Below are 17,379 nucleotides of genomic sequence, written 5' to 3' on the forward strand. Positions count from 1 at the left end.
TGAAATGAGCAAAAAGCAGGCTTATAAGTATATTTACAGAAAAAAACAGGGCATAGAAATTGATAGCAGTGATCTATGAGAATCTGAATTGCAACAACACTAATAAAAGAAGGACAAAATAATTGTGTACATCAAGTTCTATATCATTCTACAGAAAAATTAGATTTTTCTGTTTAAATCAAATGTCTATTTTAGCTAAGCAGGAATATTTAATTCAAAACACACAAAGCAGTCTTGTGATGTGAAGAAGCCACCACAAGGATTCCATTAAAAAAAAAAAAAAAAAGTGCCACAATGTGGTGATTTTATATAACTAAATTAAACTCTCAGCAATTTTCCAAATACTGGAAGAAAGTAAACATTTGTGATTTACTGGTATGGTGAAAAACATCCTGTGTTATTTATTATCTGACGTATTATACAATGATTGCGGTTTAAATGAGATTATACATTCTGTTTGCACCTAAAATGGTCATCTACACTTTGTAGACCTCTCACCTAAAGTACTCAATAATGAAATTACAACATAATTTTATTATATGTACCCTACACAACTAAACTGTCTTGACAAAAGGATTGTCACACCAACTTATATGGCTTTTATAAAGAAGAGTGCATGCTTTGTGTTACATGTCCTTTGTCAACACGACAATTTTATTTTATTAATTTTGTTTATAGGTTAAGGTTGGCACACTTTAATCCTTCTTCCCTTTAAATTTAGCTGGAACGGGGTTGAAGAGGACCCCAGTACCTTTTTTCTAATGGAATTAACATAAAATACAGTTTGCCAATACTGGTCCCTATTGCGTGCAAATACAAACTCAAGTTGCACCATGCAGTACTGTAACTAAAACAAGGTGAAGGAGATGGCAAGCTGTTAGGTGGCACAACTAGCAGTGCTGAAGTGCTGCTGACTGGGCATGAGTGCAGCACCGGGAATGACTTAAGCAGTGTTTAGTAGCTTTGTGGAAGGAGCTTGTATATGCTCCTTGCTGCAGTCCCCAAGGAACCAAATGACCTAGCTACGGTTCTGTTACTGTGTATTTTAGCTGGCAGACATAATAAAATAACACCCTTCACTTAGTTTTATAACAATAATTTGGAAAACAAACACTACACAATTATAATTCTATTGAGGTTTAAATGACAAATTTAATGTAACTACTGATATGTTCTTTGAACTTCTTAAGTAATATGTATTGTTGCAAGAGAGTAGCTACAGTAATATTTTGCTGTAATTACACTTGTTAGAAACATCCGTTTTATTTTATTTTTTTTACTGAGCAGGTAGACTGAATGAACAACAACATCTTCTTTTTCAACCATGACATTCTTAGGGTAATTCAATAGTGGAAGTCTATATAATCTGCTGTTATCATAAAACATACACTTTCTAGTTTCCCTGATATTTTACTTCTCCATATTGAACACCATCCAAGACATATGTGTGTGCACCGGTCTCTTTAAAAAAATTAAATCATTGGCATAAATCACTGCTGTAGCACTGCTAAAACATGCAATAACAGGTTTACATTGAGTAAATACATCCTGTTTCTAGCTTTAACATGAAAAATAGGAATACGTAGTAAAAGACACCAAATACTCAACACCTAGGAAAGTCAAATAAATAATGCTTGGCAGAGGCATAGGATACAAAGATCCTACTGACTGCAGTGCTTGGCACAGATGTAGAAACTATGAGAAAAATCACCAAGAATAAAACATGAAGTGTGGCAGCATAGCTAAAGAACAACACCTTGTCATGACAGTGATAGACATTTGGAAATAAGGAGTGGTAAAACCAGTCAGCTAGTCTGTCTAAAATATAACTAGACAGTGCAAAGCTTCACATTATAACAAAATTGACCTCTTAGAGACTAGGCAGAACAGCCAGTGAAAATCAAAAAAGTACTAGTAGTGAATGATGCTGGTGACTTTCAAGATAATTCTAGTTCTCCCAGTGTGAAAACAGAAACTTAGCAGAGAAGGCCAGTGGACCTGAATTTCTGGGTAAATGTCTATTAAGTGCACTGCCTGGATGCCAGGAAAAAAGAAATACAGAAGACCTGAAGGAAAATCAGCTGCAAAAGGTGAAAAACATTGACTGGGAAAAGTACTGCAGCTGTCCAGCAAAAAGCAGTGCAAGCTCCAGACATGACTTCCAGTAACACAGAGGAAAGTATAAGGCAACTGCACATAAACCTGACTAAAATAAACACTGACGGAGTATATCAACTCAAATAATAAAAGGCTGGAAAAATGAAAAACGGTTTAAACAGATATTCAGATAAGGTGATAAGACTGCAAAACTCAGAGGTCAAAATGAAGAAAAGGCTGGCTGAATATGAGACTGCACGTTTCAAAAAATGATAGAATTAAGAGGACAGAGCATGCAGGGAAAAGCTGAGATTTTCTGCTCTATCAGAGAAGCTGGTAGGAACAGACTGTATTAATGTTATGAAAACACAAATAAGCAACTGGACTAGTATTCCACAATAGGAATTCTTAATTGAAAAGGCACATCATGTGTATGCACCAAATCTGGCTATGAGTAAATCTCCTAGACCTTTACTAGTAAAGATGCAATCTTACTAATAGAAGGAGTTGATTCTGATAAAACTGTGGCAGAAGGAGACAAAGTACTTAAAATGGGAGACAGCAGAGTGTCTGTGAAGAATGACTACTCATACACCAGGCAGAAGAGGAATACATTTATTCCATTATTCAGGGAATGCCGAGAAGCAGGCACGAGATTCAAACTGATGTACCAGCTATCTTCAAAATATGCTTAACGGCAGAAAAAAAACACAACAGTTGACTAAAACAATCTAGAGCACATTAGAAATGAAGCAGAAACAGGATTTGGGAGATGGAGAAGAACAGGAATAGAACAAGAGAATCTGGAATATTGGATTTTCTTAAACTTGTAGAGGACGCTAAAGCATTTGCCATACTTCAGGTCATTAATGTTTGGAGAAATAAAATCAGTAATTTGGAAATTGACAAATGTGGGATTAAAGCAATAATTATATTTGTGAAACAGGACAGAACAAGAAAATCTGGAAATATTGGACTTTAAACTTGTACGGGACTTTAAAGCATAAGCCCTACATCACATCTTTAACGTTTAGAAAAATACTCAGGAGAGGGGAAGAGAAGAGAGAGAGTTACCTGTAAGTAAAACAATTTTTTCTTAATAGTACTATTTTAATGGTGCATGATTTTATTAGCATGTTATAAAGCAAAGTTTTCTCAGTTATTTTTAAGTGTAATGGGGATACTAACGTAAATTGGTGCCCCTGTTTTATTTCTTTCTCCCTTCTGTTCTTCTCCTTGCTCAGTTTTAAGAAATATAGGCACTGCACTGTTAAAAAGAAGAAGAAAAATCTGGTTAAAAGAGCATTTCAAAAGAAAAATAGTGTGCTTTTTCTCATTCTTGCTTAGGGGCAAGACTGGGTTAAGGCCATTTGCTTAATCTAGCAACAAGTTTAAAGAGAAAGCAAGTAAATGAAAAAGAATATTGAATATTATAAGGCTTTTTTAGTAAAGAAAGGTATGCTTGGCAGTTTTGTCTGGTTCTCATGCCTCTAGCTAACAATAAAGAGAAATGGAGAAAATGTTTCCTGAAAGCATTCATGTGTTTCCTAGCTGAAAGAGCTATAAACAGAAGACAAAGCCAAACAGCACTTAATAGAAACACAGGCTGTACCAAATGTCTTAGCATGGATAACATTTATATTAGGTTATCTGAAGTCTCTGTGTATGGCTGTCAGTTTGGAACATTTGTTCCTATTAAGAGGGTAAAACTTCACTATTTAAAGATGTACTTAGTTTTGTGTATTATTAAGTTAACAGGTTTTAGAGGGTTATTGGGGTGTGTTTTTGTTTAAGTGCATTCAATAAAATAAAAAAGTTTGTAAGATGTGACAAAGGCTCAAACAGAGATGAGAAGAAACAACTGTATAAAGGATTAACCTGCCAAACAGTATATGCATGTAACACAAAAGCTAGAACTAGACATTTAACAAAAAACAAGCTGTTATACATAAAAGGTTAGAAAAAGAAGTTATGTACCTACCATAACGTTCCATGTTAGTTGTCTTCATCTCGCCTTCTTTTTTGCTGGTTGGGATTGCAGCTGATCCTAGGCTCCGACTCGGCCATCTTCTATAGCTCGAGAGCTGTTTACTAGCTCGAGGCTACCCCTTATCCCATGATGCCTAGCGATAGCTACCCAGATCTCATTTGAAATATCTAACCCCAGATATAGCCAGAGAATAAACCTGTCCAAACAAAAAGGTTGAGTATACCTGTCACACTGTCTAAGTCAGTAGAGAAAACAAACCAAGAACACTCAGCCAGTGAAACCAGAACTCCTCTCGGTCCAATAGGACAGGGGGACGGAGGGTGGGATGCAAGAAAGAAGGCGAGATGAAGATAACTATCATGGAACGTTATGGTAGGTACATAACTTCTTTATGCTAAGTTGTCTACCTTGCCTTCATTCTTGCTGGTTGGGACAGCGTCCCTAGCACCTAGAGTCCTGGGCAGCTCATTGGAACAGACTCTTCAGAACAGTGAAACCAAAGTCAGCTCTGCTCCTGGAGACCATATCTCGCTTGTAATGAGAAATAAAGGTATGAGGATTTGCCCACGTAGCAGCTGCACAGACAGAATCCATGGGCAACCTAGATTGGAAGGCTACAGAGGTGGCCAAGGCCCTAGTAGAATGACCTTTTGGTTTGATAGGTAACTCTTTGTTCCTTAATTGATAAATGAAAGTAATAGTGTGAGACAACCACCTGGATAAGGTCACCTTGGAAACTGGGAGACCCTGTTTGCCTAGAGCATAGGAAAGGAAAAGTTGGTCTGACTTCCTTATTTCCTTAGTCCTGTGCAGGTAAAAACGCAATTGTTTATGAACATCCAATTGGTGTAATTTGTACTCTGCCTTGTTGGTGTGGTTAGGGAAAACCACAGGAAGGTCTATAGATTGGTTTAAATTATTTTCCAAGCAGACTTTTGGAAGAAACGAAGGATTAGTCCTCAGAGCAACCCTGTCCTTATGAAAAATCAAGTATGGAGGACAAACACATAGTGCCTGAAGTTCAGAGACACGTCTGGCTGAAGTAATAGCTACCAGAAACAGTGTCTTCCAAGATAGAAACTTAATGGAGTAGGACCCTGCTGGTTCAAAAGGGGGCAGAGTTAAGGAAGCTAATACCAAATTAAGGTCCCAAGGAGGAGGGGGATCTCTGACTGGAGGCCTAAGGAGAGGGACCACCCCTCTCAAAAAAGCTTTACAGAGCTCATGAGACATAATGTTTGAATTTGACAAACCAACATGAAATTTAGAAATGGCCGCTAATTGAACCCTGACTGTAGCAGAAGCGGACCCGGAATGAAAAAGTTGCGCTAGAATTTCGTGGACTGGGGCTGAAAAGGAGTCTACGTTCCTAGCCTCTGCCCAACAAGAAAAACGTTTCCACTTACTAGCGTAAGTTTTTCTGGTTGTGGACTTGTGAGAGGAGACAATAATCTCACGTACAGCCGGGGAAATGCTGGGAAGCCTGGCTAAGGTTGGAAGTGGAGCAACCAAGCTGTGAGCTGGAGTTTTTGGAGGGATTGATGCAACCCACCTGACTGATGAATCAGTAGGTCTGGAATCGGATCCAGAATCCAAGGTTGATCGAGAAGGTAATGGTGCAGGAATGGGAACCATATCTGTCGAGGCCAGTAGGGGGCAATGAGGATCATTTTGCAACCCAACGATATTGCTTTCTGTATGAGTTTTGGAATCAGGGGAAACGGAGGAAAAGCATAAAGAAGTCCCTGAGGCTAATCGTGGACTAGAGCATCTCTGGGTGAGTGACCAGAAAGCGGAAGAAGGGAGAAGTAGTTGCTGCATTTGCTGTTGAAGGGGATGGCAAAAAGATTGCAACAAGGCTGTCCCCATTTGCGGAAGATAAGATCTGCAACTTCCTGATTCAGAGACCACTCGTGAGGCATGAGGATAGCCCTGCTGAGCCTGTCCGCTATGATGTTGGACCTCCCAGGGATGTGCGTCACAATCAGAAAGCGTTGAGAGGAAATCGCCCACTGCCACAGTCTGAGTGCTTCTTGACACAGGGGGTAAGACCTAGTTCCGCCCTGCTTGTTGATGTACCACACCACTGACATGTTGTCTGTTTGAATTGCAATGGTCCCAGAAGGAAGAGAGTCCTGAAGGGCTTGCAACGCTAGGAGCATGGCTCTCCTTTCTAGGACGTTTATGAACAGATGGTACTGTGAGGCTGACAAGTGCCTTGGACTGTCCTGCCCTGATAATGCCCCCCCACCCTATCAGGGAGGTGTCTGTGGTCACTGTGGCTACCGGAGGGGGCTGAATGAAGGGTCTGCCCTGAGTCACTAGTGGGGAGACCATCCACCAGGAAAGGTGCCTTTTGCATGCTTCTGTAATCATGATCGTGTGAGACATGGGCAGCTGTTGGAAAGACCACTGTGTGAACAGAAGCTACTGAAGGATCCTCATGTGATAAGCGGGCCAGTGGGATTATAAGAATGGCTGCTGCCATGGAACCCAGAGCTTGAAGGACGAACCTGACTTGGATTCTTTTGCTCTGCATCAGAATTTGTACTTGCTGATGAACTGTAGACACCCTTTCTGGTGGTAGCCTTGCGGACATGTTCCTTGTGTCTAAGTCTGCACCTATGTAGGTGATAGATTGACAGGGCAACAAGGCAGATTTTTCGAAGTTTATTGTAATGCCTAACTGGGAGCAGATTGTGTCATCCCTGGCTTGAAGAAGTTGATGCCTGGTAGTAGTAGTGAGGAGCCAGTCGTCTAGATATGGAAACACCTGGAATCCTCAACATCTCAGGTGAGCCGTGACCACTGCCATACATTTGATGAACACCCTGGGGGCTGTGGTGAGACCAAAGGGCAGAGCTCTGAACTGGTAATGACTGGATCCCAGCCGGAAGTGAAGAAATCTCCTGGAGCGCCTGTCCATCTTGATATGGCAGTACGTGTCCTGAAGATCTATCGAGCACATCCAATTGTCCTGACCCAGAAAGGATAGAATGGACTGTAGCGTGACCATTCGAAACTTTGTTCTTTGTACAGACCTGTTTAGTCTGCTGAGATCCAGAACTGGTCTCCAGTCCCCTGTCTTTTTTGGTACCAAAAAGAACCTTGAGTAAGTTCCTGGATGACTCTTTTTTCTAGCAGTTTTGAAACTTCTATTACTGCTTGGTCCTTCAGATTGGGTGGAACATTTGGAAGGGATTTCCTTGACGGTAAGGGGGGGTTGACAGAAGGGAATTTTGTAACCTCCGGATATAATGGACCGTACCCATCTGTCTTGCGTTAAATCTTGCCAGGCTTTCGGGTACAGTAAAAGTCTTCCCCCGACTGCCTCCAGAGGTGAGCAGCCAGGCAACCCTTCAGGGATGCTGAAAGGGCTTATCAGAGAAAGATTCTCTGTTGGCCTGGTTCTGCAGACCCCCTCTGCCATGAGGGCGGCATCTGTTATTGTTTCCCCCTCTGCCCCTGGATGAAAAATCGTTATGTGTGCCAGGCAAGGCTCCCTGGGATTTTCGGAACCACATTTTGCCACTCTTCTGACCTTTGGGGTACGGTCTAGAAGGAGTGGAAAAACAGACTCCCACGGCAGAGAGAGCCTTGCCTTCTTGCTCACAGCTAGTCAAAGTGTCTTTCACCTGTGGTCCAAAAAGAAAGGAACCATCAAAGGGAGTGTTGGTGAATGATGCTCGAAAGGGTTCCGCAAAATTACACAGCCACATCCATGCATGCCTTCTAAGGGCCACACCCGTACCTGTGGCTCTACTCACACCATCGGCTGCATAGGAAATGAGCCTCATGGAGGAGTTAACTACAGAATTAAGCGTCGCCAGCTGGGAAGCTACTTTAGCTTGAGCCCCCTCAGCTGATGGATCTTGAAGGGTATCTCCGAGCTCTTTAAGGAGATCCCTCTGAAGCCAGGTAAAATGACCTAAGTAGTTCAGTGACATCATAGAAAAGGTTGCTGTAGCAAACATTCACTTCCCATATCTTTCCATGGTCCTAGACTCCTTGTTAGGAGGATGGACAGACAAAGAGGTCTCTGCTAACTCTATTTTGGTGGCTGCTGCTACCACCATGGCATCAACAGGAACACCTTTGATAAGGAACTGCTTATCTTGAGGTGCTGTGATGAATTTGCCAGGTCTCCTTGGAGTTGGTTCCACTGTATCAGGAGCTGACCAAGACTTTCAAGCCACCACTGCCATAAGTGGATCAAAAGGCGGAGAAACCCAGAAGGTGGAAGGTCGGGAACCGAACGCATCCAGAAATACAGACTCATCCTCGGTAGGGGCTAGGGGATTCCAGTTCCCCCCCTGCTTAAGCATTTCTAGGATGTCAGCGAAGGAAACATCTTCAGAGGGGTATCTCGGGGACCCTTCCGATTCATCTAAGTCTGTATCAGAAATGACAGACTCTTGCACTTCTTCTTATGAGGGGGCGCCTCTGAATGATCAGGGGGGGGCCCCGGAAGAAGAGGAAACACCCAATGGGGTGCCCTGGAGCACCAGTTCCCTACACTTGGGGTCTGGAGGAGGAGCAGAGGTTGGCACAGGCACTACAGGGGACGGAGCCGGTGGGGGAGATAGTGGAGCTGACTCAGTGGCCAGCACACTCCTCATGACATCGAAGGCATCCCCGCCACGATGCAGAGAAAGCTCCGGTTCTGAGGAAATCGGAAACTTTCTCCGCACCGAGGGAGACGGCTCTGAGGCCGATGTAGGAGCCAAGCTCACTTGCGCCGAAGCTCCGAGAGGAGAATGGGGTCGGACAAGGGTCCGATGCCACTCGCCCCCTTGGAGCAGACGAGTGAGTCCCAGCGCCCAGATCCCTCGACGGAAGACACCACCGAGGGGATCGGAACCGAAGGAGATAGAGTTATCGGAGCCGACGGTTCCACTACTCGAACCCCAACGAACTCCGGCTCCGAACTCATTGGAGTCAGAGGAGGAACATCGATAGAAGTGGACGGAGCCGACACCTGTTGAGGAGGGCTGGACAACATCTTGGCAAGTGCCTGCGACTTTAGCAACCTACTGACCACTCTCTCCACATTGTGATCTGACAGCCTGGAGCATTGAGAGGAGTGACAGGATCTGTGACTGCGCTCACTCTGAAGCAAGGGAGACCGAGGAGCCGAATGTACCGATTCCAATGAAGGGGACCTCAGCCTCTTGTGGCTCCTCGAAGGCTCCAAAATTTCTGATGGAGCCGACTGGGAGACAGTCTTATCGGTGCCAGCCAGAACCAAAGTAGAAGGTAGAGTCTGAACCGAGGATGGCTCCGAACTTGGAGCCGACGGCTTGGTAGATTTAGGGGATTTCACAGGCCGAGAGGTCTAGGCCGGTGAATCCTGGGGCTTTAAAAGACCCCTAAGAATAAGCTTATTCTTACGCTCCTGCAGGACTCTTGGACTAAATGCATGGCAGATAGAACAAGAGTCCTGCAGGTACACAGCGCCTAAACAATAGACGCAAGAAGTGTGCCCATCTGTCAGAGACATTTTCTGACAGCATGAGTCACACTTCTTGAATCCAGACACTTTGGATTCCTTTGACATCCTGAAAGAAGGAAACAACAAATACCACAACAGCTACCAAAGCAAATTACAGTCTACATAAAAAACACACTGTGCTACAAGACTATAGCTAAAGGATTTTTTTTTTTAATAGGAAAGCCTCTAACTTAAACAGCTAGCCTATGAAAAAAAGGTAGAAGGAAAGCCTCTAACCTAAACGACTAACCTGACAAGAAGAGGATTGGGGGGGGGGAGGCGGGGGAGAACTCTCTAAGTTAAGCGAGTTCTACAAGGAAAGGATGGGATAATACAATTAAACACTAGCTATCACAAAAAACAAGACTAACGTTAACAATAAAACACTAAAAGTTATAAGAAAACTTTATACGAGCCTGAGCCAGAAAAATGACACCTCGCAGCTGAAGCGGCAAATGAGATCTGGGTAGCTATCGCTAGGCATCATGGGATAAGGGGTAGCCTCGAGCCAGTAAACAGCTCTCGAGCTATAGAAGATAGCCAAATCGGAGCCGAGGATTGGCTCCGATCCCAACCAGCAAGAACGAAGGCGAGATAGACAACTTAACATTAATAACTTTTCAAGATTATGGTGTTTTCTGTAAAGTCTTTAAATGTCAATGGTCCCACAGATAGATACAAAAAAAGAAATAGTAGTGAACTGAAGGTTTTCAGGATAGTTATTCAGTGGAATACCTGGAGCAAAGGAAGAGAGGAGTACTTATATTAATTGCAAGAGGAGCTTCAATAGTGATAGAAGAGGTTAAAAAAAGACAATGGTAGATTTGTAGTACTAAGAGGCTACTGGCATGAGAGTATTTATATTCCACCAAAAACTGCTATAATGAAGTTTAAAAAATTCTGTGAGAAATAATCAGCTTTCAGCAAGGAATATTACTTATAGGTGGGGATTGGAATTTGATTTGCAACAGTGAAGATGTATCTTGGGGGGCCAGAAGGGAAAATATAACAAAGGAGGGTAGATTTTTGAAGACATTTACGAAAATATCTGGGAACGAAGATGTGAATTCAGTACTAAGAGTACAGAGTGAATTTACATATTCTTCCTCAGATACAAAAACTGGGCTAGGCTAGACAGAATTTACATTTCACAGGAACATGTACGTTTAATTAAAGGTCTTGATATGCACAAATGTTATTTCAGATCAGGTGCCAATAATAACTAATATAAAGAGGATAATGAAATAAAAATGAGACACTGGTGTTTCCCACCTCTTTGTTGAAAAGAGAGGAGTTTAATGAATGGATAGTAGAAATTATTCAGGAGCAATTAGAGAAGACAGAAATTTCTTCTGAAAATATAGCCAGGAAGTGGGATAAACTTAAAGTGGAGTTTAAAAATAGTGTGGAAATAAAAAAAAGGGAGATATGGTTAAGAAGTAACAAGACTTATTTAGAGGGACTGACAAATGTTAAATTATTGTAAAAACTTGGGGAATCCCACAGAACAAGAGGAGCAACTGCAGAATGCTAAACAGAAAATAAGGAATTACACTTTGATAATATGTATAAGTTTAGACAGATTGCTGTTACGCAACTGTTTTTTGATAATAACTATAAAGCACAAAAACTTTCAGCACAACGACTCAGGCAAGAGAAAGTAGAAAGGGTTGTCACCAAGCTTAGGAAGCCTATAGCAATGAAGATAACAAGGGATCCAGTAGAAGCATTAAAAATATTTCAGAAAATCTATGAAAGTCTGTATAAAGCTGAAAAATATGGAAATAAAGAAAAGGTACAAATGGAAATGTTTATGGAAGAATTAAATATGCCAAAGTTATAGGTAGAAGAGGCTCAATTACTAACAGGATAGGAGGACGTGAGATAAAAATGGTGATGTATAACCAATCTACAGGAAAGTCCTCAGGAATATAAAGTATTCCTGTGGCAGTCTGGAAACTAGGATGGAAAAAACTGATAAACCTCTGGAAGGTTTTGTTTAACATTATTTTAAGAGGAGAAGCACCAACATCCTGGAAGAAAGTGGTAGCTGTAATATCTAAAGATGGTAAAGATCCATCAGATGCAGCTCCATACAAGGCCATTTCAATACTAAACCACAATTATAAAGTGTTTATGTCTCTAACGGCTAAAATAATGGAATAAGTGATGACAAAATGAATAGCTATGGATCAATGTGGCTTTGTGGAGGGAAGACAAACATTTGAAAACATTACCAACACACTGATGATCCAGAGGGAAGTAGAATGTAAGAACATACTGCTGTTGTTGATGGGTCTTGATGCAGAAAAAGCATTTGACAGACAAAGCTGGGACTTTATGAGCAGAGCAATGGAAGCATTTGTATTCCCTGATAAAATTATAAAGTTGATTAGGAGGATATATGAGGGATCTGAGGTGAAAATTAAAGTGGGTGGGGTCCTCTTTGATAATTTCTGCTTGAGCAGAGGAAACAGTCCGGGAGGTGTCCCCTTCTCCCCTTTGTTATTTGCATTAAATTTAGAACTATTGGTAAAGAAAATAAGGGACTCAGAAATTCAAAGATATAACTGGTATGGTAGTCAAGAAAATGATCTCTATTTGCAAATAATATTATTTTATACCTGACAAAATCAGAAAGGGACATTACAGTGTTGTGGAACATTTTGAGAGTTTCAAATCTTTTCGGGATACAAAATTAATGAAGCTAAAACAAAGGTAATAGAGGTAAATTATTTACCCACACATGAATTGGTTCAGCAATATCCAAATTTATGGGGATATGATAAAATGAAGTATTTAGGAGTGTGGATAAAAATGATTCCAGTGTGGCAGTCTGGCAGCTAAGGATATGTGGGAAGAGACTAAATAAAAGATAACACAAAAACTGAGAAAATGGAAAGTTTTTTATATGTATATTCATAGTAAGTTACAAGCAGTTAAAATGTTTTTAGTCCCTTTAGTCTTATACAGAGGTCAGGCATATTTTTATCAACCAGAGGAGAAGTTGTGGATTGCAATTAATAAAGAGCTAAAGGATTTTACCTGGGAAGGGAAGATGGCAAGAGTTAAGTGGGATAAGCTGATTCTTCAAATAGAACAAGGCGGATTGGGATAACCCAATTTGAAGGAGTACTTCAGAGCAACACAGTTAAGGCTCCTACACACAGCACAAGCAGAAAAGTATAATTCAAAGTGGAAAGAGATGATGATGATAATGAAGCAGGGGGAAGCTCAAGAGACAAGGAGATACTGGAATTATGGATGCAGACCTTCCAGGAGAATAACAATAATCATACAGAATATGGGTCTATATTAATTTGCTGAAATGTCATTTCAGTGAACACCCGATCGATGGTATAAATTCTGCGAAAATTGTTTCAGCAATTCGCTGAATTTACCAAGGGCAAGAAAATACTTGCCCTACAACACAATGAACCAACATCTAAGCAAATCGAACCCAACCAAGTGGGGGGTTTGCCCCCCACACCCCCCAACAATATATACCAACTTTGAGATTTCACTACAGTGGAAAAAAGGGCAAAGTTGTGTAGTTGGCCAACTACTTCTTTGCTCTTGGTAAACTCAGCAAATTGCTGAAAAATTTTCATGGAAATTGTGTTGCTGATTAGGTGTTCACTGAAATGGCATTTTGGCGAACTAATATAGACCCTAGAGTATTATACTCCTTAAATAGCTGAAAGTATTCTAATAACCAAGTCAACGCTGGAATGTAGAAAGGGGATTCTGCCGATAGGGATGACTGCAATTTGGGATACAGACAATAGGCAAGAGGAGGCTAAACTTATTGCAGAAAACTGGCAAAGGAACCAAGGTATTGGGAGCAAATAGAGAGGGAAACGTAACTGACTAGGAAGACACCAATAATTTATTTGGACTGCAGGTTAGAGACTGATAAGGAAGACAAGGACTGATATCAGAGTATAGGCAAATAGAAAGAAATAGGGGGGGTCGTAAACTAAATACCAGCACAAGTAGAGTTTTTAGTAGAATCTAGAACAGAAGCTGCCATTAAGAAAGGAATAATTAGTGCAGCGTATAAAATACTGCACAATAACTACAAGGATCAATCAGAGGAGGTTAGAAAGGATTGGGAAGAGAGACTGTATATGCAATTTACAAAGAAACAATGGGGGGATATATGTATGTCTCCAAAATATGCAACAAAGTCTAGAAGATTTAGGATTTTGGTTGGAAGTGTTTACAAAGTTATTTTTATACCCCCAAGTAGACTCCAAAGAATTGTTCCTCAGTTAGACAGCAAATGCTGGAAGTGTGATGGGGAAAAAAGAGGTAACTGGGAACATATTGTCTGCGAGTGTAATGAGTTGGCAGACTTTAAAAATTCTCTGCAGATTGCTCTATCAGAGATACTGGGTGAGCAAACTTGTGTAACTAAGGAAATTTTTTTTTGAGCTATGATATAGATTCGGAATTGCCTAGACATAGTAAGGCCTTGGTGAGTCTAATTATGGTGGCTGCCAAAAAGCAATTACTAGAAAGTGGAAATCAAAATCTAAGCCAACTTAATTAGAAGTAGCAAATATAGTAACAGAGATAAGACAACTGGAATTGGGATCTTTAGAAAAGGGGTAGGAGCAAATTACATAGGAAATAATGGGAAATGTGGAAACAATACATGCAGAGGAGGAACAAGATTTAAAAGAAGGCAGGATTTGAATGAGCTATGTAATGTTTGACAATGACTGGATAGATTATAAGTGATGTTTAATGTTTGCAACTAAAGTTGTGTCAACATGGTTTGTAAAGTATAATGTTTGCAACTGAAATTATGTTGGTATGGCTTATTTTCATTTATATAAATGTAAGATTGTCTATGTCATACGTGATAATTTAATAAAAATGCTTCTTGTTTAAAAAAAATAGTGAATGATGCTAAAATACAAACATAGTTTGAATCTTTTTAAGTTGGAACTGAAAGTAAAGTAGAAAATGCCCCAAAATGACCACTGATGACAATATACAATTGTCAGGCAAGGTAGCCTTTAATATGAACAGTCCCAGATATGCTGTACTCTGCTCATGCAGCAAGAATCAGAGGAAGCAGGCAAAACCATTCAGTTATGACAACTGCCTGTTAATCCGTTTCAGGTTTGTAGAGAGTTGGGGCCCATCCCAGGACAAACTGAGCACAATTGCAGGAAGTCCATCCACACAAACACACACATACCAAGGGCCAGTTTAGAACCTCATAAATCTAGTCATGTGGCTGTGGTATGTAGGAAGAATCTGGAGACTTTGGTAAAATCCAGTGCTGTCACATGCAAACTCTGCATAGAAAGCATCCCAGCAGGAAATCAGACCAGATAATTAAGCATTGTAAAGCAGCAACTCTTATTGTGTTTGAGCTTCAACTGCCAATCAAGAAGTGTACGAACCATCTCAGTGAACTAGATTAATGTCATTTTGAAAATGATGCACATTATTTTCCAATGGCAAAATAGTAACTGAAAGTATTTTTCCTTTCTCTGGTGTAGAACATTAACGGCTTGCTAATATCAGAAGGTCGTTTACCTCAGATGTGTAATCTGAAAGAATCCATGGAAAGACTGGATACTGCATGAGATCACTGTAGGTTCTGCCAGCCTGTGTATTGAGGAACACAAGGTAGTCGAAATTGCTAATTTCTCCTTTCTGCGATATTGAAAGCAAACAAACAAATTTTTAGTTTGAAGCAGAAAAACACAGCAAAAACACACAACTCAGCATCTAAAGCTCAACAAAGTCTTAATCATAACATTGCTTTTGCATACTGCTGTAGTGTAACAACTTAATTTAGATACATGTAAGTACATTTAATAGTGTCTATCTATATTTGCAAAGTCGTTTGAAACTAAAGTATTTTCCAAAGGAATAAAATCAGAGGCTTATATCACATGGGTACAACATACCTGCCATTTCTGAAGAACTGACTTGTCACCCCCAGGATTCTTCCTGCATAAAACAGGAATAAGAACAAATAAGTCTCCAACTCTGTAGGAAAATGTATTCAACAGAACTTGAATGCAATAATAACCTTCATTAGAACATAAAGAGAACAGCGCATGCCGGCGTCATGTTCTATTATAAGCCCATATCACCCCTACCCTAAGAAATTACTTGTAATAGCTTTATCACTTGTATTCTGGCTCATATATATTCAGTGGAATCCACTGTATCATTTGTATGGAAAAATGGTTTCCAGTCCTTCAGAAATCCAGAGCATAAATACCAAGTATTACAAAAAAATGGATGAACAACAAATCCTCACAAATTTTGCCTAAGTGCTAAGTGACTATATTCGCAGTACTGAACTTAAGGCTTTGAAATCAATAATGACAGAAATATTTTCAATTTTCTTAGCAATCAGGATAAATTCACCCTCCTCAGTAAGTATACAAAATGGAGTGAAGGAAGTTAGACAAAATCTGATAGTAAATGTAATGCTAAAGACATCCTTTTAGAGTAAAATTATAAACAGCTGCACAATTTCAGTGCTGAAATCTCTTGTAAACTCCTCAGGAAAAACAACAAAGCTTACTAAAAGGTAAGGAAAAGCTTAGTCATTTGGGCTGAAAGACAGTTCAGTGAACTGTTTCTGTGTGTTGCATGAGTTAATAATAGTATGAACAAACTCTTCAGTGTATTTCCAGTGATCACATCATAGGGAATCCTGATGTTCTGTACAGAAACTTACCAAACACAAATACTCAAACACAGCTGCTATGAACATGTACCAGATATGTACACATTAGATACTATTAACAATCTAATAAAGGAAAATGTCATAAGAACTTAGTCTGAAAAGGAGGCATCACAAATCATTAAATACACATTTACTAATACAGAATTAAATTTCTCCTACATACAGAATACTGGAATGACAACTTTATGTGCAGCACAATTCACCGTGCTCCATGTGTGTAAATCTTGACCATTTGCATTCTGCTTTAATATAACAAATTCTGAGCCTGTTGAATCTCAGATCAAAATTCAGTCAAGTGTAGAAATGTTTCAGTGTAGATGGCTGTGGTACGGTGGAATCGCACAAGCAGGCTATTTATGAAATACAAACAAAGCTCAATGATCCCCTCTTTCCTAGCCACAGTCCTTGATTTCCTGTTACAACACGCCTAACATGATCACTGGAGCTACTGCTGCTCCTCCAAGGCAACTGCTGAACAATATAGTCAGTGATAATGGCCATACTATTTGTAGGGAGAAGCTGTTTTCAACTCTCCAGCACGGCTGGTTCAGTGGGAAGATCTCTGCCTCACAGCTAAAGTGTATGGAGTTCAGTTCTGACTTCCATTCACTGTGCTAAGTCTGAAAGATTTTCTTACACCTATGATGTTTTCTCCAGGTCCTCTGGCTTCCTCCACTTTCCAAACACTGTTGCTTTACTGGCTGCTATAAACTGTCCATATATTTTACATCAACCCCTGTCCCTGTGGCAGAATCTGGGGACCAGTTAACAAATTAATAAATAAAACAATATTCACCGATTACAACTACCAAACTGTAACCAAAAATGTAAGTAAGTATTTTCAAAACTTCCACACGTATTTACTGGTTTTCCAAACCACACCCTACTTAACTGCTGTTTTACAGACTAATCAACAAACAATGGAAAGGAAATAGAAGAAAAGTTTAGAGCAGCAGCAGATTATGCTCAAAGCCCCAACAAATTAATCTTTCTTTCATTTAAATTATCAAGATGTGATGGCTCACATTCTATTGTGTTATTCCACTTTACATTGATTCAGTTTAAGAGTATTAA

General features: G+C 40.2%; 1 protein-coding gene across 1 annotated transcript in view; it reads right to left on the reverse strand.

Annotated features, from left to right (window-relative positions):
* Positions 1-17,379, reverse strand: part of WDFY4 (WDFY family member 4) — a 4,454,583-nt gene that overhangs the window by 1,198,807 nt on the left and 3,238,397 nt on the right. Inside the window, exons 45-46 of the mRNA XM_044055648.1 lie at positions 15,512-15,554; positions 15,135-15,254 (exon numbers count right to left, since the gene is read on the reverse strand). Of these exons, the coding sequence (XP_043911583.1) occupies positions 15,135-15,254; positions 15,512-15,554 (163 nt within the window). The remainder of the gene's footprint in view (positions 1-15,134; positions 15,255-15,511; positions 15,555-17,379) is intronic.

This window comes from Protopterus annectens, chromosome 14.part0, assembly GCF_019279795.1.
Source record: "Protopterus annectens isolate FY-2018-M chromosome 14.part0, PAN1.0, whole genome shotgun sequence".
Taxonomy (NCBI): Eukaryota; Metazoa; Chordata; order Ceratodontiformes; family Protopteridae; genus Protopterus; species Protopterus annectens.